The 25966-nt window shown below is 46.9% G+C and overlaps 1 protein-coding gene across 1 annotated transcript in view; it reads right to left on the reverse strand.

The window, feature by feature from the left end:
• LOC110222093 (S-adenosyl-L-methionine-dependent tRNA 4-demethylwyosine synthase TYW1) overlaps positions 1-25966 on the reverse strand; it is a 244141-nt gene that overhangs the window by 210855 nt on the left and 7320 nt on the right. Inside the window, 6 exon segments of the mRNA XM_078154729.1 lie at positions 15309-15431; positions 18398-18430; positions 18432-18692; positions 20415-20568; positions 20570-20607; positions 22018-22119. Coding sequence (XP_078010855.1) covers positions 15309-15431; positions 18398-18430; positions 18432-18692; positions 20415-20568; positions 20570-20607; positions 22018-22119 — 711 coding nt within the window.

The raw sequence follows: 25966 nt of genomic DNA on the forward strand, positions 1-25966 counted from the left end.
ATGGTCTTTCCCTTTTGTACTGATTCTTCTTTCACAACATGACTGTACATGTAGAATCTATATCAGATTGCTTGTTGTCTTGGAGAGGGAGAGAGCGAGGGACAAAAAATTCGGAACTCAAATCTTATAAAAGTGAATGTTGAAAACTGTCTTTACATGTAATTAGAAAAAAAGAAAATGTTACTAAGTGGGGAGAAAAAAATTCTTCTTTCTGTTTCTCCTAGAGGAAGCAGTGGGGTCAGGAAGACCTGCATCCAAATCCCACCTCAGACACTTATTAGCCAAGAGACTCTGGGAAAGTCATTATCCCTCTGTTTGCCTCAGTTTCCTCATGGGGTAAATAAATGGTGGTAAAAATAGCATCTACCTCCCAGGATTGGTGTGAGGTTCCAGTGAGATAATAATTATGAAGTGCTTAGCACATAGTAGGTGCTATATAAACGCATATTCCATTTCCCTAAGCTCTCCCCTGAGCTCAGCTCACATCAAGGTCCCACAGCTTCCTTCTGGACAAATCCACACAGATGTCTCACAGGCATCCCAAACTCCAAAAGAGATTCCATTACATTTTCTACTCCAAACGTCCATCATCCTTCAGGTCACCCAGGTCAAAGCCTCTGTGTCATTCTCAACTCCTCCAGGGGACAAGCTAGACAAAGGCCCTGAGATGGGCAATGGAGCTTTGTGTAAGAAACATTAAGAGGCCCTGGGTGGCTGAACCACAGAGGGCATGAAAGAGAATTCTATGCAATAAGGCTGGAAAGGCAGGCTAGGCCAGGTTGTAAAGGGCTTTTAAAAAATAATAAGAATTGCTAATGTTTCTATAGCTCTTTAAGATTAAGAACTTTACACATGCCACTTCACTTAATCCTTACAATGGAGGAGGGGGGAGGGCAGGGAAGGAGCATTTATAAGGCACCTACTATGTGCCAGGCACTGTGTTAAGCACTTCACAGAGATCATCTTATCAGATCCTCACAACAAGCCCGGGAGGCAGGCGATATTATTGTCCTCACTTTACAGAGGAGGAAACTGAAGCAGAGAGTGAGTGACTTGCCCAGAACTACCCAGCTATGCAAAATCCGAGGCAGGATTCAGACGTGGCTCTTCTGCTTCCAAGGCCAGCGTTCCAGGTGCTACATCAAAACCGAACGACGCCTGGAATGCTACGATTTTAAATACTCTGAACTAGAAATAAACTAATATCTGCCTCGTCTCAATTTCAATGGACCCAAATCCAAATCACGCCAGGAGTGCCCTTCTTATGCGCTGCTATAGGCTGGCCTCTCCCTTCCCCCAGCTGAAGGCCGAACGCCCCAAGGCAACAGGCTAAGGAACAAAGGAGGAAAGACAAGGAATCCGCCGACGCTGACGCTCACACCCCATATTTTATAATTATTAGGTTCAAATTAATTCAAGCCAAATTTACCAGATGCCTGCTGTGCACTGGGCGTTGAGGGGCCACCTTTCTATCTTAGCTGCCTCTAAGCGAACAAAAGAGCTCTCCCGTCTTGCAAGTACAAATGAACTTGCTAAGCGCGCCTGAACTTCACCGATCTTCTGACGCCCTTTGAAGACCCCAGCTCCACCCACTCTCTTCTATGCCCTTTGCACAAGGCTGCAGGCTTCGTTTATGCTGACAAACAAGCGGCCAGACCACAGGCACCCAGGGGTGCGCTCACTAACCTGGCCATCATTCCTCTCACAGTTGACATCAGGTGCCTCACTGGCATTACATAAATGCCAGGATCTGCAAAACGCACAGGGTTGATTCTCAAGGTTCACATTAGCACTTAATTGTGCTCAAACTCCTTGCCTTCTTGGCAATCAATGCATCTGACACAATACCAATCCAAATACCAACAAGCTATTTCACGGAATTAGATAAAAGTCATAATAAAATTCAAACCCAAAATGTGAGCTCTGACAAAGACCGGTTAAGGGGAATTTGCCATCCCACATATCCAGAAGGATTCTACAAAGCAATGATGATTTTTTTTTAACTGTCTAGTTCTGGGAGGGAAATAGAGAAACAGATCAATGGAATAAACCAGACAGAGAACCCAGAAACAGAATTCAGTAATGTAAAAGGTGGATAAACTCTTGTCTCAAAAACACTGGGGAGTAGAATCATTATTAAATAACATCTGTTGGGAAAACAATAACAGCACAGTGAAAAATGATTTTAGGCCTATTCCCCAGACGATATACTATACTACAATAAACTCTAATCAGATTGATGTTCTCAAGGCTAAAAACAAAACCATTTTTAAAAGCCAGAAGAGGGAATAATGCACTTCAGCCAACTATGGAAAGGTAGAACATCTTTATTAATAAAAACAAATGGAAGAAATTACCACACAAAAGCAAAGAGTTTGATTGTGTAAAGAAAAAATGAAACTGTAACAAAAAGCAACAGCCCTAAAATAAAAAGGAAAGAAACAGGTTGGGGAGAAACAGTTATAGCAAACTTATCAGCAAAAGGCCTGACTCCAGAATCTCCAAAGAATGATGGCTGAATGGCCCCCATCAAGAGCCTCTGATGGGAAGTCAGAGGCCCTCATTCCAACCCTACCTGACACTACTTAATAACCATGTGACCTTGAGCAAATCACCTCACCTCTTCAGGCCTCAGTTTCCTCACCTGTAAAATAAAAGGAGGTGAAACAAATGATCTCTAAAGTCCCTTCCCCCCTAACTCTTAAGATCCTATGTATGATACAAACCCATAAGAAGCATACACACCCATTCCCCAATGGAGAGACTGGCAAAGAATGAGAAAAGGTGACTTCTGAGGCTAAAGATATAAACTGTGAATAACTACAAGAAAAGGTGTTTGAATTCCCTAAAGCTAATCAGAACAACCTCCATATAGGAGCTCACCTAGGCCCATCTGATTGATAACAAAAGAGCAGACAATGATGAAAGCCATCACTGGCACTCTAGACTACACTGCCATCGGCTTCCCTGACTGGTGCAAACTTCGGGGGCACAAAATGGCAACACCCAACAAGAATTATAAAGCCAACACTTCTGCTCTTGGTTCCAGCGATGCCACGGCAATGTTTTAGTAACAACGATAACGTCATCAACAATGGACAGGTAGTGCCAGCACTGTGCATGCATCATCCCTGGAGCCTCACAACAACACTATAAGGAAACTGTTATTATTACCACTCTCATTTTACAGATTCTCAGAGAGTTAAACTGATTTGAACAGGGTCATACAACTTGTCATTGATTAAGGTGCACTCCATCCAAGGTCTTTCTAGCTTCAAGGACAGCACGTTAGCTACACAAAGAAGACAAAAAAAAGGTCTACTGATACACACATATTCTGATCTAGCACCTGAAACTTCCCATGGCCTGTCTTTTAAGTGAGGACATTGCAATAGTTAAAGATTTTATTACATTTCTGGCTTTAGTTCACCAGTTCAGAAGCTAGTAGGAAACTCACTGGTTGGTGGTGAAAAAGACTTCTATGTTTACGACTCCGTTTCTCCTATTTAAGTACACCAAGGTCTGTTAATATGATCAGAAGTGACTGGAGTCCTTTGGGCCAAGCAGGATTTCCTAAAAACCACAGGGCTTGGATGGGCAATGGGGGAACCACTCATTCCTTGAAGCTCCATTTCTAATCTGCCAACACGAGCTTGGTGCTCAATAAACAAAAGCAATATAATCATTGCAATAAATGTTTCTTGAACTGGATTTGTTGTGGAAGCAGGTAGAAGAGCGTCTTTAAATGCAACGCATGCATATGCACTCAATTACTTATTCACAAATTCCCAAGAGAAAATTAAAGACGACTACTATTACTATTATTCATGAATACACTTTACAAATACGGTCTTAAAGGTTAAAGAAGCAATGAAATTCTCTAGAATCAGTCCTTGGCAAATCAGTATTTCAAGTCTATCACTGTCTCCCAGCTGTGAGAAAGGCTCCCCGTTCAAAGATGGCACATCTCTGATTAACAGTCATGGCCTTAGGGGCTAAAAATAGGCTCACTTGGTACCACATGAATATCTCGAGCACATGGTGAGAGAATAACTGGAGGACAGGAAAGGGAGGTACAATGCGTCTGAATCCAGAGCCAAGGAGAAAGGGAAGGTCAAAACCTGCCCGAGATCAGTCATTGCCAAGAGGAGCTTTCCATCAAAGTGAATTATCTGGTTAAGGATCTCATAGAAGAATTCGGGGAAAACAGGAAACGTCCAAACAAGGCAAAAATAAATAAACACACTGAAAGGACTGAGCCAACAGGATCTAAAAGGGGCAAAAATATGGAGTTGCAATTATTTAGTACAAAGCAGAGAAGGTTAAGGGCAAAGGGTAATTCCTGTTTAATATTTCATCTCCCTGGAGGACAATTAGAAAGACTTAAATTGTAAGGAAGATTTAGGTTACACATTAAGAAAACTCCCCTGATATTTCAAGGAAGTCACAGAGCATAAGGAAAGAAGCCTGGGCCCAGAGTCAGACAGCTTGAGCTCAAGGTCCAACCCAGCCACTTCCTGAGCCTTATTTCTCCTCTCCCAGCCTCAGTTTCTTTACCTGTAAAATGGGGATAATCATGTCTTTACTACATACTTCTGAGGACAACTTTGTAGAGTATGCTCTATGAGCAGGGGTGGTGGTGGACCAAAGATGGCAGATGTGTTTGTTCAGTGCTTCAGAGGCATTATCTCATTTGCACCCCCTGACAACCATGGGAGGCAGGTGCTTTCAGCATTTTTACCCTTATTTTACAGATGAAGAAATGTGTGAGACTCGGAGAGGCTTTAGGAAGTCACTGCCACAGCCAGTAAGGACCAGAGATGGGAAGTGACCCCAGACCTGTGGACCCTGGCATGCTGACCCTCCCCACAGCATCACAGGTAGGAACAACGTTCTAGTCCAACCCCTTCACTTTAGAGGTGAGAAAACCGAGAGAAACAAAGGGCCCCACCCACGATCACAAGGAGTTAGTCAAGGGCAAGGCCAGCACCTGAACCCAAGTGCCTTCGGATATCTGGCTGCTGTTCAGGCATGGTTCCATTTGAGGTTTGCTTGGCAAAGATACTAGAGTAATTGGCCATTTCCTTCTCTAGATCATTTTACAGATGAGGAAACTGAGGCAAACAGAGGTTAAGTGACTTGCCTAGGGTCATAGAACTAGCTAGGGTCTGAGGTTGGATTTGAATTCAGGTCTTCCTGACTCCAGGCCTAGTGCCCTCTCCACTGTACCACCTCTACTGTTGTCTTATTAATTGTACGACTCAATTAAGAAAACGTTGACTGCCAAGATGGGAGGGCCATACATAGCTTGGTTTTTCTTTTGCTGAATTTATCTTATGAGTATTCAACACACACAAAAATAGTGATCACACTTTGAATATGATGAATGAACATGAACTGAATATAAATGAATATCCTACTGTATTATTTACAAAGCTCTCTTAAGTCATTTGAGAGATTTTAAATCACCTATGTGACCAATGAAGTTCAAAAAAAAATACCGGGCCTTGTGCTCATATCCCATTTGTCAGTTCAAGGTAAACATGAGCAAAATGAATCTGGAAAAACAAAAGCCCTAGAATATCAAGGGAAAGGATGAAAAGAAGTTAAGGACAAAGGGGAAATAGCACTTCCAGACCTCAGTCTATGTCATAAAGCAGCAGACATCAGAACCATCTGGTAAACAGACTGATGGAACAGACTAGACCAAGGAGAATCAGAAACAACAGAACTCAGAGCCTAGTGTTTGATAAAGTAGAAAGCCTAGAGTTACCCAGGGAAAAACTCCTTACCTGATAAAAACTGCTGGGAAAACTGAAAAGCAATCTGGCAGAAATCAGACTTAGACCACCACCTCACACCACACTACACGATATGCTCTAAATAGATATGAGACCTTCATGTTAAAGATCACACTGCCAAAAAAAGTTAGGAAACAGACCGTATACCTGTCACAGCTGCAGGTAAGAGATGTATTCTTAACCAAATGAGACAGAGACAATTACAAAAGATAAACGAGATAACCTGATTGCTTGAAACTGAAAAGTTTCTACCAGGCAACATTAACGCTTCTAGGATAAGAAGGGGAAGTGGTCAAATGGGGAAAAAAATCTTTGGATCAAATTTCTCTGCTAAGGGTTTGGTATCTAAGATAAGTACATACATGTGTGTGCGTATGTACACACACATATATGTATATTTATATGTGTGTATATATTTTATATATGTGTATATATTTGTATATATGTATATATACACATATATAAAAAATACATACACACATAGAAATATAATATATATATATACATATGTGTATATAAAACAAATAGCCATTCCCCAATAGATAAATGGTCAAAAGACATGAACAAACATTTTTCAAAAGAGCTGCAAAGTATTCACCACCACATGAAAAAATGCTCCAAATCACTGATAACAAGAAAAATGCAAATCATAACAACCCTGAGGTTTCACCTCATACTCTACAAATTAGCAAAAATGACAAAAAATGGCAACAGTCAATGTCAAAGGGGCTGTGGGAAGACAGGCACACTAATACATTGTTGATGGAGCTGTGAAATGGCACAACCACTTTGGAAAGCAATTTGGAATTACACAAAAAAGTGACAAAAATGTCCACACTCTTTGGACCAGTGACTCCATTACTGGACTTAACGCCTCAAGGAATCCATCAATAAGAAAAAAGGTCCCCTATACTCCAAAATATTTATAACAGCACTTTTTGTGACAGCTAAGAATTAGAAACAAGTAGATGAAAAAAGAAACAAACAAACAAACAAGTAGATGCCCATCAATTGGGAAATGGCTAAACAAACTGTGGTACACGAACATCATGGAATATTACTGTGTTTTAAGAAATAATGTGTGTGCATCCAGAGAAACAAAGCTAGATCTATAAGAACTAATGCAGAGTGCAGTTAGCAGAGCCAAGAAAACCATATACACAGTGACTACATGGAAAGGACAAGCACCCACCAAAAAAATTAAAAGGAAATGTAACAAAATTGTAAAGTTCAAGTAGAAGAGCTATGAGAAGTCACCTCCAAACTGCCCCTTGGTGGAGGCAAGGGTCCACAGGTGTTGGGTATACATTGCACAGGCTTTTTCAATGCATTGATCAGTCATGCTGACTTTTCCCCCCTATAAATAAAAACTATTTATCATATGGGATGGCTCTCAGGGAAAGAGATACCTGGGATACAATGATGATGTGAGAAACAGAAAATATCAATAAAACCGTTTTTTAGCATTATGTGGCAGAAGTGAAAATAGGATTTCTTTTGAAAAACAGAAGTTCAGGCTGCCCCTGACCCCCATCCCCACTCCAGCAGCTGTGATATAGAAAACTCAGGGTCAAAAGAAGGAGTCCATGACTTGTGCAGGCAAGGGGCCAAGGCATGAGGGAAGCGCTGGTACCTCCCATCTCTGGAATGAGCTAAGCACTCAGAGACACAGACAAAAACCCATCTTCATAAGCAGAGAATCAGCCACACTTGGGGGTTCATTTTGCAATTCAAATTGCTACAAACAAATGTTTCCCTGGAGAACTTTCACCAAATATTTGCCACTTATTTCCATAATCAATGACACTGATAAGCTATTTGTCTGCTGAGTGGAGAGCGTCCTATGGGGAGCCAGGGAAGTATTTATGGCTGAACAGCAGCAATGCCCTCTGACAACGATGGGCCAGAAGTCTGCACACCCTGAGACAGGCAATCCAGATCTTGGCTGACCTCTGGGATTGATTTAATAATGCAGCATCTTCCTGATCACGACGACAACATGACACCACCATGCCTTCCTTTCCCCTTCTTAGTGTCCTGCACGTAGGATCCTGAAGCTGGAAGCACAGGCGATAGGAGCCGTGCCTAAACAGCAGCCGTGTGCCCCCTAACCCACCCAGAACAAAGCTGACATCTGGGAAATAATCCCCAAAACAACCCCAGGGGCAGCATGGGCACCCCTAAAATGGTGAGAAGCTGGAAAGGCGTTGGAACACGAGAGATACACAAGGCACAGCAGAGGGAGCGGAGAGGTGGCCTCAGGGCCAGAAAGACCCGGGCTCATGCCCTGCCTCTGCCACGTTCAGCACAGGCTGGGTAGCACTAGCTTCGGTGCCCTAGGCACCTGTCAGGCACCAGTCTGCGCTGGGAGAGAGAGTTTCCACCCAGGGAACTCTCACAGCAATAAAATCACAGGTCTAGCTGCAACCTCCCCCCAAAAAAGGCCTTAGGGGCCCAAGGGGCTGAGGTAGCACCAGCTGTCCTCCTCCAAGGAGGCAATGCATGGGAGCGCAGCCTCAGAAGGACAGATGTGTTCTCTCACATTCCGATGCCTTTCCAGCTTCTCACCAGTTTAGGGGGCACCCATGCCACTACTGCACAGGAGCTACGGGACCATAAGACCTCCTTCCAACGCACCTGACACCCACCTGACACCCAGTAACGTGCTTCCCAGCGACGGAGGCCTGGCCTCGAGGAGGAGAGAGAGGAAGCCGCTCCAGATGGAAAGTGGCCGCGGGCACCTCAGGGAGACAGGAAGCGTCTTGAGGGCAGGAGCCAGGTCTCAGCCATCACTGCACAGCCAATAGCCCAATGTGAGCAGCCCAGGGGCTGCCTCCCGTCACATCTCTTCCCTTGGGGTCCTCTACACTAAGTCCAACTGGAATCCTGATCATCTTCAAGGCTCAGGCTCAGCAGCCGACTCCCCTGATTGTTGGTGTTTCTCCCCTTGCCCCCTCCCCAATCCTTTACTGTATTTTGCATAGCCTTAGCTGCATACATACAAAAACATAAGCTTCCTGAGGGCAGGGATTGTTTCATTTACATCCTTCCGTCTCTAGAACAGTGCCTGGCATACACAGCACATACCAGCACAGAGTCCGGTACTTCACAAATGTTAGCTGATTTGAATTCATCAATGTTTCCTGAATTTGTTTAATTACATTTGTAATTAACAAAACCACTCAAAAGGAGAAACAAAGGCAGTGAAAGGAGTGTAGTAAAGAGGCCATTTCAAGCAACCTTAATGTACCACTTGAGAGGCAGCATGACATAGTGTATATAGGCAGTGGCCATGGACACAGAGACCTGGCTTCCAATCCTCCCCCTACACTTATACTAATTATATGACCCTGGACAAATCAATGAACTGCTCTGTGGCTCCGTGTGCTAATCAGTAAATGAGGGGGCTGGGCACAATGGCTCCAAAGGTCCCTTTCAGCTCTAAATCCATGGTCTTACGGCCTCAGTTTCCTCATCTGTAAAATGAGAGGGTCCTGTCTAGCTCTTACTCCATCGTCCTAGGACCGTTCCCAATAAAATACCGTGAACAAACAGAAGGAACTGTAAAATCTCCCCCGGTCAGACCACACTGATGAGCGTCAAAGCCTCCTGTCGGCCTCCCGTCTGCCCGCGAGCTAGACGCTGGACCCAGAGGCCTGTCCAGGCTGGGGCTGAGGCCCCACACTGAACGTCACAGACAGTTCTCTGCAAAGTTCATCCCAGCACCAGAGCAGGAGTCTGAATGCACGGTGTGTGCTGCCCTCTGGTGGTGACCAGGCCGTTTCCACTCACTCCAGTCCCCAAAGCTTCACTGCACAGGCAAGAGGCAGAGGCCATGCTGCCTGAGGTCAATGAGGAAAGGTCCTCAAGCGCCACAGTCACGGTAATGCTACTAATAACCGCAGTCATAAGTAGCACTTTGTGACCTTCACAACAACCCTGGCAGGGGGGTTATTACCCTATCTTACAAATGAGGAAACTGAGGCAGGCAGCAGACAAATGAATGGCCCAGGGTCACACAGCTAGAGAGCAGGTGAGGCTGGATTTGAACTCAGGTCTTGCCTGACCCCTGGCACTCTATGCCCCCTGGGAACCTCCAGCGACATCCAAGGCTCAGGGCAGCAGGCAGCCAAGCCCAGCGGTTTATTCAAAGGAATACTGGCCCAAGAAGAGACCACTGCTGCCACAGCGCCCTTCGAGGCAAAGCTGGGACAAAACACATAAAGGACAGTGAGGTGAACCAAGCCTCATCCCCCATCGGCTGCCCGTGCGCAGAGGTCATGCCAATACATACGCACAGACGGCATAGGGGCCGAACACAAGAAAACACACCTCAGAGGCTTCCATGGACACGGCCCCGCAGAGCATAATGACGTCACACGAGACAAGGCTATGCTGCGCTGCACCTCCACAGCCCCCCACCTCGGCCAAAGAGGGAGGGAGGTGCCTTCTCGGATCATCAGAACTGGGTTCTTTAGTTCTGATTATTACTGTCCTTTGCATTGACATTGCTGTTTTCCTGGCTCTACTTACTTTGCTTTTTATTAGTCAACTGAAGTCTTCCCATTCATCCCTGCAATCCTTATTAGTCATTTCTTACAGGACAACAGCATCCCATTACATTCACGTGCACAGTGTATTTAGCCATTCCCCAAACTACAAAAAAAGCTGCCACAAATATTTTGGTGCATTTTTGGCCTTTGTTTCTATGTTTGACTTTGGGGCATATATCTAACAATCAAGCAGACAGGAAGTCTTCATTTTAATCACTCTTCAGCATAATTCCAGATTTCTTTCAGCTCCACCAACCATGTACTAGTACACCTGGCTTTGCACAACCTCTCCAACACAACTGTTTCCATCTTTTGAAACCTCTGCACATTTGCTGGGTGACATGTCTGAGCTACTCTGATTTGCATTTCTCTTACAAATAACAATTTGGAGGCTTCTTCCACATGGCCATTAACGGTTTGCAATTTTTGAAAATGTTAGTCCATCTCCTTTGGCCACCTATGTATCACAGAATGGTTTGGGGTCTTACATGTCTGTGCAAGGTCCCCACCTATACTGGATATAAGATCCTTATCATGGGATAGTCAATTTAGAAAGTGACCTTTAAGACCACTGAGTCTAGCTCCTCCCCATTTTACAAATGAGGAAACTGAGGCAAACAGAGATTAAGTGACTTGCTTAAGGTCACACAGCTAGTAAGTGACTGAGGCAGGTTTTTAACTCAGGTCTTCCTGATTCCAAGACCTATGCCCTACTAGACCATACGGACATTTTGCAGATTCATTGCAAAAATTATTTTCTTCCCAACTAAACATTTCCCTCCTTTTCCTACATGCATTGATTTTGGGAGCACAACAGCTTTTCAGTTTCATCTAGCTGAAGTCACTTCATCTTCTGTGATTGCCTCTGTCTCTTGTTCAATTAAGAATTCTCCCTCTATCCACAGCAATGAAAGGTACCTGGTCTGGTTCTCTTTACCTTGTTTGACGCTGTGATCTTTAACATTCAGGTCACCTACTCATTTGACCTAATTGTGGTAGGTGGTGTAAAATGCTGGCCTAATCTGAATTTCTGCCAAACCTCAGCCTTGCCAAAACCTACCTTCCCAGCAGTTCTTGTCAGAGAAGGAGCTTTCTCTAAGCACTCTATGTTCTTAGGCTGGTTTTACTGAACGGGCTTTTGGTTTTTATTTTTGCTCTTTCTTCATTATTCTTTGTTAGGAATGACAGTTCTTTGGATAAGAGAGAGGAAAGGGATATATAAATATCACACACACACACACACACACACATACATACATATGTGGAAACAAACAGGATGTTAGAACTAAAAATGTCTGATATATACACTGAGACCAGAAGAGTCTGAAAGACGGCTTAAGGCCCAGTGAACACAGGCCTGCTTGTTTTCTCTAGAAAACTCTTCTGGATCATCATCACCGTCATTGTCCGAGCCAGCATTTACGCAGCACTTGGAGAAACGCTTTTTAAAAAGTACTTTCCACGTGTTATCTCATTCAATCCTCACAATAACCCTGAGAGGTAGGCACTATTATTACCCTCCTTTTACAGATAAAGAAACTGAGGCACACGGCGGTTAAGTGACCTTCACACAGCTAGTGAGTGTCTGAGGCTAGATTTGAACTCCGGTCTTCCCGACTCCCAGTCCACTGCTGTAGGCTGCCTCAGACATCTAGTCATTCTCTAATAAAGATGAAAGATAATGTACCTTTAAAAAAACCACTTGGCCTCCCAAGTTCACAGATCCACAGCCTCACATCCTCTTCCCTTCCTCTAACGCAGGGGTGCGGAACCTGCAGCCTCGAGGCCACATGTGGCCTTCTAGGTCTTTGGGGCGGCCTTCTGACTAAGTCCAAGTTTTACAGAATAGATCCTTTTATGCAGGGGATTTGTTCTGTGCAGTTTGGATTCCGTCAAAGGGCCGCACTTGAGGACCTAGAGGGCCAGACGTGGCCTCGAGGCAGCAGGTTGCCCACCCCAGCTCTAAAGCCTCCAAAGATGGTCTCCAGAGTCAGGTGCATGTGAGATCCACGGGGGTACAGGAAGAAAACACTGGCCCTTCCCTTTATGTGCTGCTCGATCTAAAAGAACAGCACTAACACACAGGCAGCATGCCGCCGGCCCCCACCCTCCCTCCCTCCCCCAGGCATCAGTGACACTGCACGTACGTTTCCTGAGGCATCGCGAGGAATAGCAGGAGCCCCGCCAGCCAAGGGGCCAGTGGGGTACCCTATCTCTTCCCTCTCAGCATACCATGTGCCTGGCTACGTGTATTTACATATTTAGCTTTAACTAAATGAACCCCCACAAAATGGCCAAGAAGATGAAGAAGGCGCTTGCCAGGGACTCACAGACTAAAGATGACAGAAGTAACGGGCGCACAAGAAGACCATTGCACTAACGCTCACCATCAGCCACAAGGAAGGAACCAGCAAGAAGCCACCCGAGCAGGTGCACTGCCTTTCTCATAGCTCAGTGTTGAGAAGCAACGTCAGTCTGAGCGTGACGGGCTCCTCACTATTCTTAGACAAAAAGCTGAGGATCCCCCAGTGGCTGACCTCATCTGGTATGGAAGGGCTATCCGCAGGCCATTACTGAGCAGTCAGGAAATATAAACACGGGGGATCAGTCCCCTCTGGGCAGAGGTGAAGATTCAAGAGTGAGTAAGAAAGTAACTGCTTGGCAAAGAACTGGAAACTGAGGGGAGGCCCATCAACTGGGGAACGGCTGGACAAGCTATGGTATATGAATGTGATAGAATACTATTGTGCTATAAGAAATGATGAGCAGGCAGACTTCAGAAAAACCTGAAGAGACTCGTATGGACCGATGCTGAGTGAAATGGGCAGAACCAGGAGAACGTTGCATATAGTCACAGCCACACTGTGCAGTGACTGACTTTGACAGACTTAGCTCTTCTCAGCAATGCAAGGATCTAAGACAACTCCAAAAGACTCATGATGGAACATGCTGTCCACATCCAGAAAAAAACCCACGGAGTCTGAATGCAGATCGAAGCAGACTATTTGCTCTCCTTTTCTTTTGTTGTTTTGTTTTATTTCTTCTTTCTTGTGGTTCCTCCTACTGGTTCTAATTCTTCTTTACATCATGACTAATGTGAAAATATGCTTAATACGAATGTATAAGTACAGCCTATATCAGATTGCACACTGTCTCGGGAGGGAGGAGGAGAGGAAGGGGGAGAAAATGTAAAACTCAAAATCTTATGGAAGTTAATGTTGAAAACTAAAAATTAAATTAATTAATTGTAAAAAAAAAAAGAAAGAAAGAAAGCAGCTGCTTTTTGAGAAAAGCTTACGCGATGGGTGAGCGTTGGGAAAACATGATGGAGCTGCTCCCATCGTCTTAGCTTTTTTGCTGAAAACAATATGTCACCTCTGAAAACTCTCGGCATACAGACATGCCTTTATACTGGGAAACAGAAATTGCTAAAACTATCCAAAAATCTTCCAAATTCAGCATTCTGAGAAGTTCTGAACTGTTTGTTAAAAATATAAACACACAACCCCTGATGGATTTGGGAGAACAACCACTCTGCATAAGGGAAGATGGAAATTTACCAACCAAATTTCAACAAAACCCTTTGCATAATTGGTGCATGAGACTGAACGATGAATATCATCCTCTAGCAAGCAAGGGGCATGGCTAACAAATGCAGTGTTTCCCCTGGTGTCTGCTTCTCTTCGGGTGCTCTCTTTTTCAGCTACGCCAGCCACTGAAACCAAACACTGCAGAAAGCAGAGCTTCAGACTGCTCTAACACAAAGGGTTAAACCAAGGCTGTCCAGAACGATAAAGCATATCTAACTACACTGCTCTTAGTAATCAAGCAAGTCACTTCATCATTGCCTGCCTCAGTCTCCTCATCTGTAAAATGGGAATAATAATAACACCTCCCAGAATTGTCGTGAGGATAAAAACGGGACAATATTGCCTTACAGCAATATATAGATGCTAGCTATTGCTAATCACTATTATTAAAATATTGCTTACTTTATCTTTATTTTATGCCTTTCAATTTTCTGTTTGTGTATTTTTTCTAACACCATGGTTTTATAATATAATGTCACAGAGTCCAGAGAACTAGCCTCAACCCAAAGGAGTCCTGGGTTCGAGGCTGTGTGATGCTGGGGGAGTCACTTCTCGGTGCTCAGAGCAACTCTCTAGGACTAAGCTACAAAGAAGAGTTTCCTCCCTTGGGAGCTCCCTATGCCAATTCAGTCACAAGTACAGCCCTTCCCCTCTACCAGGTACAGAACACTTTACTACAACACACTGATCTACAATAAATCAGTGGATACATAGTGGGAGTGGGTGCTCCAACATGTTTTACTGATGGGCTGCGTGACCTAACAAGCATGAACGTCTCTCCTGATCTCAAAAGTGAAGCATGTCCGCTTCCCACTAAACTGAGGCCACTCCAGAAGGGACCCCTGCCAAAGGCCCATTCTCTCCCTGCCCCCACCCATGGCCACCCACAGGAACTGTTCCTGAGCACACGGAGTGCAGCCAAGAGACTAAAAGGGCGGTTAACATTCCTCTGGTACTCTAACGCTTCCAAATTGCTTTCCATAGTTTATCTCCCCTGCTCTTCACTATGGGGGCTATTATTATCCCCATTTTATGGATGAGGAAATTGAGGCACAGTGACTTGCTCAGGTTACATAGCAATAACTGAATGAAGAAGAATTCAAACTCAGGTTTTCCTGATTCCAAGGCAAGCCCCCTACCCAATATCTACCTGCCTTACAGCTGGCAGGGACAAAGCCTGTAGGCCCATTTTCCCAGAGCCGAGAGACCCTACTTATTGAGGACAGAGGTCTGAAAGCCCCGAGGAGGATCCCAGCAGACAGTGACCCAGCCAGGTCTGAGCTCCCAGGAAGGAGGCTCCCAGATGAGGCCCAGAAGTGAGATGAAATTCCATACCCAGAGCCCCCGGGCTAACAGGCCAGTACCTTTGCCTTCTTCATGCTGCTCATCATCTTGCCCAGATCCTCCACATCCATCACTGAGCTGCGGCTCTGGCCCTCTTCAGCACCCGACTCTTCCTCACTCGTGGTTTCAAATTGTTCTTTCTCCTATACAATAAACATGCAAATAAAGTTCTTCAGTGGATTTAAAAGGGTCAGTGTGGGTCTACCAGAACAGTTCACTAAGGGCCCAGAGCCATGGGGCCATCTTGGTTCCTAGTGTCTTATCTAGAAAAACCATCAAAGGCTCTGCATCTCAACGCTCGCCTTCCCAGGCCCCAGTGACAGATGACAGGAACAACTCAACCTTAAGCCACAATGGAGATTACAAGTCCAGGGATTAGAGGTTGAAAGCATCACACAAATATGGAGCCCAGCTCTTTCCCCCATCACTCACATTTTACAGATGAGGAAACTGAGATCCAGAGAGGAGGCAGGATCACACCTTTAGAATCGTAGGAGCCCTCAGAGGTCATTTAGTACAACTTTGTCACTTTACAGATAAGGAAACTGAGGCCCAGAGAGGTTAACAGTGGTTTATATAACATAGTGACAAAGGTAGGATTTGAACCCAGGTGCTCCACTCCAAATCTAGCTCCCTTTCTACAAAAGCCATCCACTCCCAATGGTCCAAAGCAACCACGTGGGGATCTCTGAAGGGAGCTTGTTGATGGCAAGGACGGGCAGAGGTAGAGGACAGGGAGGAAACCTCAGGCCCGGCTGAAGCCAAGGGGGCCCTCTGACACAGAGCATCCTACACCAGAGAAGGAACCTGGCACAGAGGGGACATTCTCCCTTTAGCTCAGGAAGCCCATGTGTCCCTAGCCCTCTTGGCTGGCAAAGTGAGAAAGAAGGTACACTGGGAGGGGCCGCAGGGAAGAGGCCACTCCACCAGCTAAGCAAGGAGGAATTCAGGGCCACGTCATTCTCAAAGGCTCGGCTTCATCACAAAGAACAAGGCAACTTCACCTCCCCTTCCCTTACTAGACTCTCTGTTATCAGAAGAACCAAAGGGGCCCAGCACCCAACCAGGGTGGAGGGCTGGGACAAAGGAGGAGCCTTTGGAGCTTCTGGCTGACCAGGGATGTGGCCTCCCTGCCCCAAGAAGACAGTGAGCTGCTCCAGGGCAGGCACTTCCAGCCTCTGTTTCTCTTGGGGGCAGAAGCTTTCTTGGTTTCCTCTTCTGTAAAATGAGGGCCTCTGTGGTCCCTACTGGATCTAGACTGACGGCCAGAAGAGTTTATCTGACATGCTCCAGCATCAGAGCATCAAATATCCTTAAAATCTAATAACCTCTTTTATAGATGAGGAAGCAGAGGCCTAGACAGTATAATCACTTGCCCAAGGCTGTACAAGCAGCTAAATAGCAGAGTTAAGCTTGAATCCAGGCCCCCTGCCCTGGGGATCTGCATGGCACTTCAGGCAAGTTCTCAGTGGGCAGGGGGAAGGGGCGGCACGCCTCTGCCCATCTCCTGGCTGCCTCCCACCGCCAGCCCAGGCAACCATAATCCACATCCATCCTCACTGCCCAGGAAAAAGTGCCAAGCGACTGCCTCCCAAGCCCCTCCCCAGCCCTGTGACTTCCCAGACTCCAAGCCCTAGGTGTGGGGTCTTCCCCATTAGAATGCAAGCTCCTGAAGGGCACAGGGTGTCTTTCCTTTGGCCTGGGTTGGTATTCCTGGCACTCAGCACAGTGCACATAGTAAGCACTTAAGAAATGCTTTTTGTTCATTCATTCATTTGGATGCTAAAGTCCAGTCTCCCCCTACATAAATGAAAAGGGAACCAGCAGCCCCTCTCCCCTCTCTGTGAGGCAGGGTCTTCATAGAAACAAAAGCAAGACGGGATTCTTAAAACTTCACAAAAGTCCATTTGCTGCTGCAGGTTAGAGAACACTGTCACCTCTCGGGCTTTGAAGCAGCCCCACAGCAAAGCGCTTCCAAGGCGGGCGATGAAGCAGCTCAGCAGGTGTTCACTGATTCAGGGAGAATGGAGCAGGAGAGAACATGCATTACTATGCTCAGAGCTGAAAGCAATTAGATGTAAAGGTTCTCAGGGACAATTAAGGAGAGCAGACTGGGGGTGACGGATGAAGGCAGGCGGGAAGAAGATTCCCCCTCTGGGTCTTTAAGATCAAATGAAATCACATTTGGAAAGACTTTCTAAAAGCACTCCATGGGAGCTGGGGGGTATTATTATCGCTGTCATTGTTGTTGTCTTTATCATTATCATTATTATTATGTTATTGCTAAATAATGGAAAAAGTACCTAGTTCTTGCTGTCAGAATAGACTCAGTCCACCCTGAAATCAGGGTGCTGGGCAGGGGGAGCTGCTCAGGGACCTTCCAGATGGATGACATAAAACAAAATAGCTGTTTGGGGCATATCTGAAGAAGGAAGGGAGGAAGAGGGAGGAAAGAGCAGGAGGGAAGGAAGAAAGGAGGGAAGATGAGAAGGAGTAAGGGAGAAGAAAGAGGAGAGGGAGGGAAGGAAGGGAAGAAGAAAGGGAGAAAGGAAGGAGGGAAGGAGGAAGGGAAATGAAGGGAAGGAAGGAAGAAAAAAGGAAGGAGGGGAAGAAGGGAAGAAGAAAGAAAGAGAGGAAGGAAGGGAAAAATGAATGAAAGGAGGAAAGAGGGAGGGAAGGTGAGAAGGAAGGGAGGAAGGAAGAAGGAAGGGAAAGAGGAAGGACAAGAGGAAGGAAAGAGGGAGGGAAGGAGGAAGGAAGAGAGGAAGGAGGAAAGAAAAGAAGGAAAGAGGGATGAAGGAAGGAGTGAGGGAAGGAGGAAGAAAAGGAAGGAGGGAGGGAAGGAGGAAGGCAAGAAGGAAAGAGAGACGGAAGAAGGAAGGAGGAAAAGAAGAAGGAAAGAGGAAAAAACAAAGGAGGGAGGGAAGGAGGAAGAAAGGAATAGGGAAGAAGGAAGAGGGAAGGAGAAAGGAAGACGGAAAGGAAGGAGGGAAAAAGGACAGAGAGAAGGACAGAGGGAGGGAAGAAGGAGGGAGGAAGGAGAGTAGGAAGAAAGAAAGAGAGAGGAGGGAGGGGGAGGGAGGCAGGGTGGGCACAGGGATCACTGTACCTCGGGGGCCTCCCACTGGGGCCCCACTGGCCCCCATGCCCTTGCCCTTCTTCTTGACTCTGCATCCGCCTTTTTCACAGCTGCCCCGGCGGTGGCTGCTACGGCAGGCCTTCTTCTCGCCAGTGCTGCCACGGCTTAGATCCTGCAGCCGGGAAAGGAAGCGGGCCTGCCAAGCAGCAAAGTCAGCTTCCAGGCTCCCGTGCCTGCTCCTCACCACATTGCCATCGCCCTCCCCGCAGGTCATGACCCTCCTGGCACTGAGCATCCACAACCATCTATCGATGTTTTTGCCGACCTGCAAGAAACAAGGGACACCGGTCATGTGGGGACACAGTCCTGAGTCTAAATCAAGGCTGAGGCAGGGAAATTAAATAGAAAAGATTGAATTTCGAAACGGCAAGTTTATGTGCCAGTAATCAATGTGGTAAAACACAAACTCAGCCAACATGCCAGGACTCATGCATCCGACACCCCAGAAGCTGATGTCTCACAGAAGATGTTTCCAAAACAATTTCAGGCCAAGGACAAACGGCTCTGACCCCACGAGAAGGAACCCATAAAGGCACTGAAATGAGCCCCAAAGGAATTGGGGTTAAAGAAGCTAGAGATGGCTCCGAATGGCTGTCAGGTGCACCGTCCAGCCTCATTTAGGTGACTCAGACCCCACTTTCCCACGAGCACAGGGAAAGGACGAGAGCTGATGAATTCAAACTGCCCCCAAAGCGCTTCAGATTTGCCAAGCTCAGCCCATCAGGAGCTGCTGGGGCCCCAAGGACAGGCAAAGGGCTGGGTCTAAAAAGAGCTCTCCCCGTGCCAAAAAGGAGGGAAGGATCTGGGCTGGGCATCTACACTGGCTGGGGAGGCTTACAAAGAGGGGGAAGTAGAAAAGAGTGAGGCCAGTAGGCCCTGAGGCAAGTTCGGGATCTCCCCCATGCCCATCTGGCCCTTGGGCTGAATCTCTAACTGGGCAGCAGAGAGGAAGCCAGGAAGCCAGGCTTGTTCCCAGACTAGAGAGAAGACTGCAGCCTGGGGCCATCAATGACTAACTGCAGGGGGCTGTCATACCGGCCGAAGCTGCTCAGGTTTAAGGGACCTTTCTCTAAAGTTCCCCTGTCTCCACTGAGGCAGATGACAGGGGCCCCTGACAACAGGGCCCTCTAAAAGCAATCCATCAGTCAGCCGACCAGCATGTAATAAACACCCCCAAACACAAAAGGCAGTCCCCGCCCTCAGTGGGCTCGCCTCCTGCTAAGGAGACACAGCACACTCACACACAAGTAAATCCAGAAGACAAGACACGCGGTGATGTGGGGACATGGGGGAATCAGGCAAGGTCTCCGAAGGAAACGCCAACTGAACACAACTGGGGAAGCAGCCAGGGCTTCCAAGAGGCTGAGTGCAGGGACAACCACGAGGCGGCCTCTGAAAGAGGCCAAGGGGACCCGAACTCCTACGGTTGTGGAGTCAGTAGAGAGAGAAGGTGAGGAAGTGGAACAGACTGGCAACTGGATACAGGGGCTGAGGAACACTGGACAGTCAAGGATGACATGTGATGATCAACTCTGACCCAGAAAGTCAATGGTGAGACTGCCCCCTCTCCTCTCAACAGAGAGCGGAGAGCTACAGAATGAGGTATACCCTACCAGACAGGACCCCCGTGTCTGTTCATTTTTGCCAAATTCCACCCCTTTATTACAAAGGCACGATGGAGGAGGCCATGCCAGCCTCCAGTAAGTCCTATGCCAAGCTGATGAGGCTTTGAACACGGCCCCAAGATAAGCTGTGTATATCAATCACTGAAGAGCCAGCTCTCTGAATCCCACCACCAGAAAGTGAATTTTGTTTGGCCACAGCAACTCACAGTGACTGTCTAGTACAGCCTGAAGGGTCACCCTCTGCACCAGGGGAATGAGCACCTCTTGAGCTTCCGTCCCTAGGGGACAATCCTGCTGGGAGGCACCGGGATGGAGGAACAGCCCCATCCACACCAGCCAAGAGGATAAAAGCAGCCCCTTACCTTGTTAAAGTTGCTCTCATAGACCGAGTTTCCCAATCCAAACACTGCGTATCTCATGCCCTTCAGATAAGTCTTGCCAAATCTAAAGTCATTCGAAGCCTCCTCTAACCATTTGCAGAACCACTCTGCACTGTCTGGTGGCCGGCCATCAGCAGGTAGCAACCAGGAAGACGCAAATACTTTTACTGGTTACCTACAAAAAAAAAAAGGCATTCCAAAGGATTTCCAAGTCATCCTAATGAAAGAGGCATTTCTTTTAAAATTCACCTTCACATTGCCTTGGCCTCCAAGAAACAGAAGACTTTTCCATGTGTTATTAATTCTCAAAACAGAGAGAAGAGCTCTAATTATCCCTATTTTATGGATGAGAGAAGTGAGATGGACAGGTGACAGAGGACACAGAGCCCAGAAGCACAGGAACCATGCCCTTTAAACCTGCCACAGCCTCTGGGGCATCCACGGACCAGAAAAGACTGGATGGGAGCCTCACGGCCGCCTAACCCTACACTCAGGCACTAGGAATCTTCTTAAATGTCGTCATCTCCTTGAATAGGGACTTCAAGCAGTGGAAAGTCAATGAGCTGACAAAAAGTAACGGAGAAGAGTCTAAAGGCTGTCCTAAAGGTAGCAAAGAGATGCTAACTAGAAAACAGCCGGAGGATAAACTGCATGGTCCATGTTAGAGCATAAAACACACCCATGGCCTCAGATTCACCTCCAAAAAGTATACACATTGAAAATCCCCGCACAGGTAAAGAGCTAGGGGAAGCTCAGCCGCCCATGACTAATCTGACCACAGCCAGGCCTCCTACCCAGCACGAGCCCCATCTTGTCAGATCCCAGAAGATGAGCAAGGGGGCCCTGGTCAGGACTCGGATGGGAAACCTCCCGGGCATACTCAGTGCTGGAGGGCACCTAGTTTGGGCAGTGTGGTGGCACAATACAGAGACTTGGAGCTAGGAAGGCAGCATAGTACAGACACTTGGCATACAAGCTGGGCAAGTCACTCTATCTCAGCCTCAGTTTCCTCATCTGTAAAATAGGGATGAGACCCGCTTCAAAAGACTCTCAGGAAAATCCAGTGAGATGATATACACGAAGCACTTTGCAAACCTTACAATGTGATACAGCTGCTGGGTGTTACTATCGCTACATAACAATACAAGTTTTATATATTATGTTACATAGTCTTTCATAACAGTAATAATTGTGACTGCCGTCATCGGGCCTCCGAGCTACAGCCGTGGAGGCACCTACTGTGCACGCCTTCCATTCCTCAGAGTTATGACTAGAATACAGGTCAGGGTGGGGAACCTGGCCTCGAGGACACATGGGGCCCTCTAGGTCCTCAAGGGAAGCCCTGAATTCCATCAAAGAGCCACACTGGAGGACCTAGAGGGCCCCATGTGGCCTCAAGGCTGCCATTTCCCACCCCTGAGATCATCTGGCCTCAGAGTCCCTTCTAAAAAGTCACCAGCAAAAAGAACCTTTTTAAGGAAATTAAATTTATTCTGGAAAGTTCAAGTATTCTTGAGTAGCCCTTGAGCCAAAACCCAGAAGGTGCTCTGGTGGGGAAAGAGACAAAAGGCGATTCATCACCTACCTCCTCCCCCAGGTGATCATCGGGGTCGTATTCTTTCAAATTAATGACCGCCACCGGCAAATCAAGAGCCGTCACCCTTTTGGCGAGACTTGTTGCAAATCCCTGATGAAACAAATCAGAGAAACCCAGAGTGGCAGAGGCACAGCACTGAGCCCATTTCAGCAGGAGTGCACTTCCCGGGCCTGAGCTCAACCCCTTTTAAACACCACTTTGTTTTTTATTAACTCCCTCCATGGCAATCACAGATCGCACAGTGCTGGATAAATGGTCAAAGACCACAAGCAGAAATGACGAGAAATAACTGAAGAAGGCCTTGCCTCTTTAAGGACCAGAGAACTGACCCAAGGGATCACTTCACGTCCTCCACTAAGGCCGGACCAACCATGCTGCCAGGCCGGGGGGGCCCATGGCAAGGCTGGCAGAGCCGAGGGGCAGCATCAGAGCAGGGGGACTCAGGCGGCTCCTAGGCAGTGGGGCCCCAATTTCGAGGTGTCCTCCTCACCATACAGGTGAAGACACCGAGGATCAGAGGGCTTCAGCTCTCTCTGCACGTCACAGTACTTGGTTCCCTGCGATCCTCCCTTTTGATCCAATAATCCCATCATTGGACATGTGCCCCAAGGGCGTTATCATAAAGAAAAAAAGCTGCATCTGTTCAAACATATGTACAACAGCATTGTTTGTGACTGCAAAGAACCAGAAATAACCTACATGTCCAACAGTTGGCAAATGGTTGATTCAACCACGGTATATAAAGAAAATGGAATCTTACCATTTTGCTGTTTAAAATGATAAATATGCAGAAGATAAAGAAACAGGAAAGGTTTGCTGAGGTAATAAGTGCTTAAATTATGAAGCATAAACAGAAGAATGACATATACACTCTCCGTGGCTATAGAAAGGAAAACACAGACATAGACAGAGAGATGAATGGCCAAACAGAATGGAATCCTGGGGAGGTATAAAGAATGTGAACTCTGAATATATTCTGCACAAAAAGTTCTTTTTAAGTGTAAATAGTGACAAAGATTTATGCAGGGAGTGTGTGCCCAGGAGGGCCTACTGTGAGCTTCCTGAATCCCTCTCCTGTCTACTTAAGGAAAAGGCTGAAGACCCTCAATAAAGCTGTCTCTTTGAGATGGGAAGAACTCATCTGACTCAGGGTCCTGCCCTAACCCCTTGCCTGCAGTGAAGATGCCAGGCTGAATAAAACAAACTTAGACTTGGTCTTTAAAAAAAAAAAACAGGAAAAAAAAGTTAAACTATTAGGAACAGGGTAAGAATCAGGACTGAGACAGCCAGAAAGAAGTTGGTCAAACACTCTTCCCCAGGAAGGAAGCCTGAGCAGCCCTATAGCCTTCCAGGGAACCACAGAGCACCAGAAGAGGAAGCCATGAGCTCCAGAGATGACACCACAGCGTCCTCTTTTTTTGAGCTGGTGGTGTAAAGAGGAGCCCTTGGACCAAGCCAGAAGCTTCGGGGACAGGAGCAGGCAGCTGTGATGTACACAGAACAAGACTCTGGGAGGAGACCCCTGGGTCCTGGAGCTCCTGAACGTGATCAAGTTCAGCAAATGAGACAATATTTGTAAAAAGCACTTAGCACAGTGCCTGGCACATAGTAAGCACTACATAAACTATTACTCCCTTCCCTTTTCCACTCCTTAGAAGAAGTAGGAGCCAAGCTAAGGAGCAGAGAGGACTAGAGCCATGATACAGAGAAGCAAACCCTGGCCCTGGCCCTCAGTGATGGTGGGAGTTATCTGCACTGGCCAAGTATAAGGGAAGGGGTCAACCCTAGCACTCCCCAGCTCTCTCTCTCCATGAAGTGGGACTTCACAGGGAAAAGGGGCCTTCAATTGTAGGGTAACCCTCTAAAGGATAGAAAACTACAGTTCCCAGGGAAAGGATGACTGATTTGAAAAAAATCAAAACTCCCTTTTGGGGTAAGGATGAGGGGAAGGGTCAGCCCCATCCTGCAGTAGTCACAGGGACTATACAGGTCTTGGGGGACAGTGATACTAATGGACAGGGAAGGAAGGCTGATTGGCCCTTTCACGGGCTCACACGTGATTCTCTTCTGTTCAGTGTTTTTCATCCTATACAAAGGGTGTTCCAACAAGCTATCAAAGCTTAAAACTGCCTTGTAGAGCAGCCAGCATGATGTCTTCTTAGCCCACCAATGCCTGGGAACTGATGTCAGCCTCCATAACTTTTCTGCAGCATCCCAAACCCTAATCAAGGGCTGATGTTCCCAGGGAGAGCCCTGGGGAGACTGACTCATTTGTGAGTCACACCTAAGACTGAGCTCAGAGCCAGTGAACCTGGGGGGCTCTGGTTTGGGGCTACTGGTCATACATGCACCGGGTCAGCTTCATGACTGTATCAACTTAAAAATATAAGAAAAATAAAATAAAATAAAATAAAAGTGATCCCATGCCTAGCACCTAGGACGTATTACAGAAAGGTAAGCGATTACTTATTGCAGCTAAATCAGTTCAGAATCAGCTCTGGCCCTGAAAGTCTCAGAGCTTGGCCTTCTGGAAGAGGACCCACCCCCCGTAATTCCTCACGTCCTGATGACCAGAGCATTACTGCACACGCTATGGCACACACACACTCTGTGGGGTGCATCACACAGTCCCACCTTCTGAGCAGCAAGAGACACAAAGCTTTGAGCCCCTGCGCCAACCAGCCACGCCTGCCATGCTTTCTGAACCCACCTATCTATTGCTGAGGTTTTCTGTCTCCCCCCCCACCTTCAGCCTTCACTGCTAACACTGTGTCTGTCTCCAGCAGCGCTCACTCCCCCAAGGCCTGGCAGGCAGCTTTAATTCTACTGAGGCCTGGGAAGGCAGAAGGCCAAACCCCATAGGATCATGTATGAAACCCAACTAAACCAGCTTGCTGTGAAAGTCAGAACTGGGGGGCTTTGCCTCATGAGCTCAGTGGGCAAGTATATGGCCCAGAACTATTCTGGCCAACTTGCTCTGATCCTCACCTCATCCCAATGCTTGAGGCAGAGCCTCCTCTGAGAATGGCACAGTCACTGCAGAAAATGAGGTAATGAGGCTACCCCACAAAATAAAAACACAGCTCTGCACAGCGTCCACAAGGGGCGACAAGGACAACCTTCTTCCCCAATACTACACAAATATCCCCCCCCAAGTTCAGATCATTTAAAAAAATTCTATTTTATGTTATCCCCGAAGGCACTGACTTTTACTGGCTTTCAAAGGCAGAAGACAGGCAGCAGCACGAGCTCGGTGATGGGGCTGTCTGCAAAGCCAGGAAGGCCTGGGTCGCACCTGTCTCTGACCCATCCTGGCTGTGTGACCCCAGGCAAGCGGCTTAAGCTCCAAGAGCTCTGGGCAATTCGAAGACTGTGAGTGGCAGAGAACAATCTGACAGGGTCAATCTGACGGGGAAGGGAGTTTCCTCATCCAGGAGTGCACTTGTGGGCACTAAAACCACCTACACTATGCAAACACTGCTTCCTCAGCAGAGGGTCGCCTACCTTCCCTATTCCTGATACAGCTTTGAAGCCTCCAGACAAATTCAGAAGAACTTAGTGTCTGTCTTTAGTAATTCATCTCACCTGAAGAGGAAAGAGGAAAATGTACCAGCCTCCTTTCCTTGCAGAGGTGGGGGGCTATGGGTGGGCAATACAACATATATCAGAAATGCATTGGCTCCCTTTCCTTGCAGAGGTGGGGAGCTATGGGTGGGCAATACAGCATACATCATCAGAAATACAACAACCTCCTTTCCTTGCAGAGGTGGGGAGCTATGGGTGGGCAATACAGCATACATCATCAGAAGTGCACCAGCCCCCTTTCCTTGCAGAGGTGGTGGAGGAGGGGCCTATGGGTAAGGAACAGTGCATACACCATCAGAAATGCACTGGCCCCCTTTCCTTGCAGAGGTGGGGGGCTATGGGATGGAACAAT

Source organism: Phascolarctos cinereus, unplaced genomic scaffold (assembly GCF_003287225.1).
Source record: "Phascolarctos cinereus isolate Bilbo 61053 unplaced genomic scaffold, phaCin_HiC Scaffold_5;HRSCAF=322, whole genome shotgun sequence".
Taxonomy (NCBI): Eukaryota; Metazoa; Chordata; class Mammalia; order Diprotodontia; family Phascolarctidae; genus Phascolarctos; species Phascolarctos cinereus.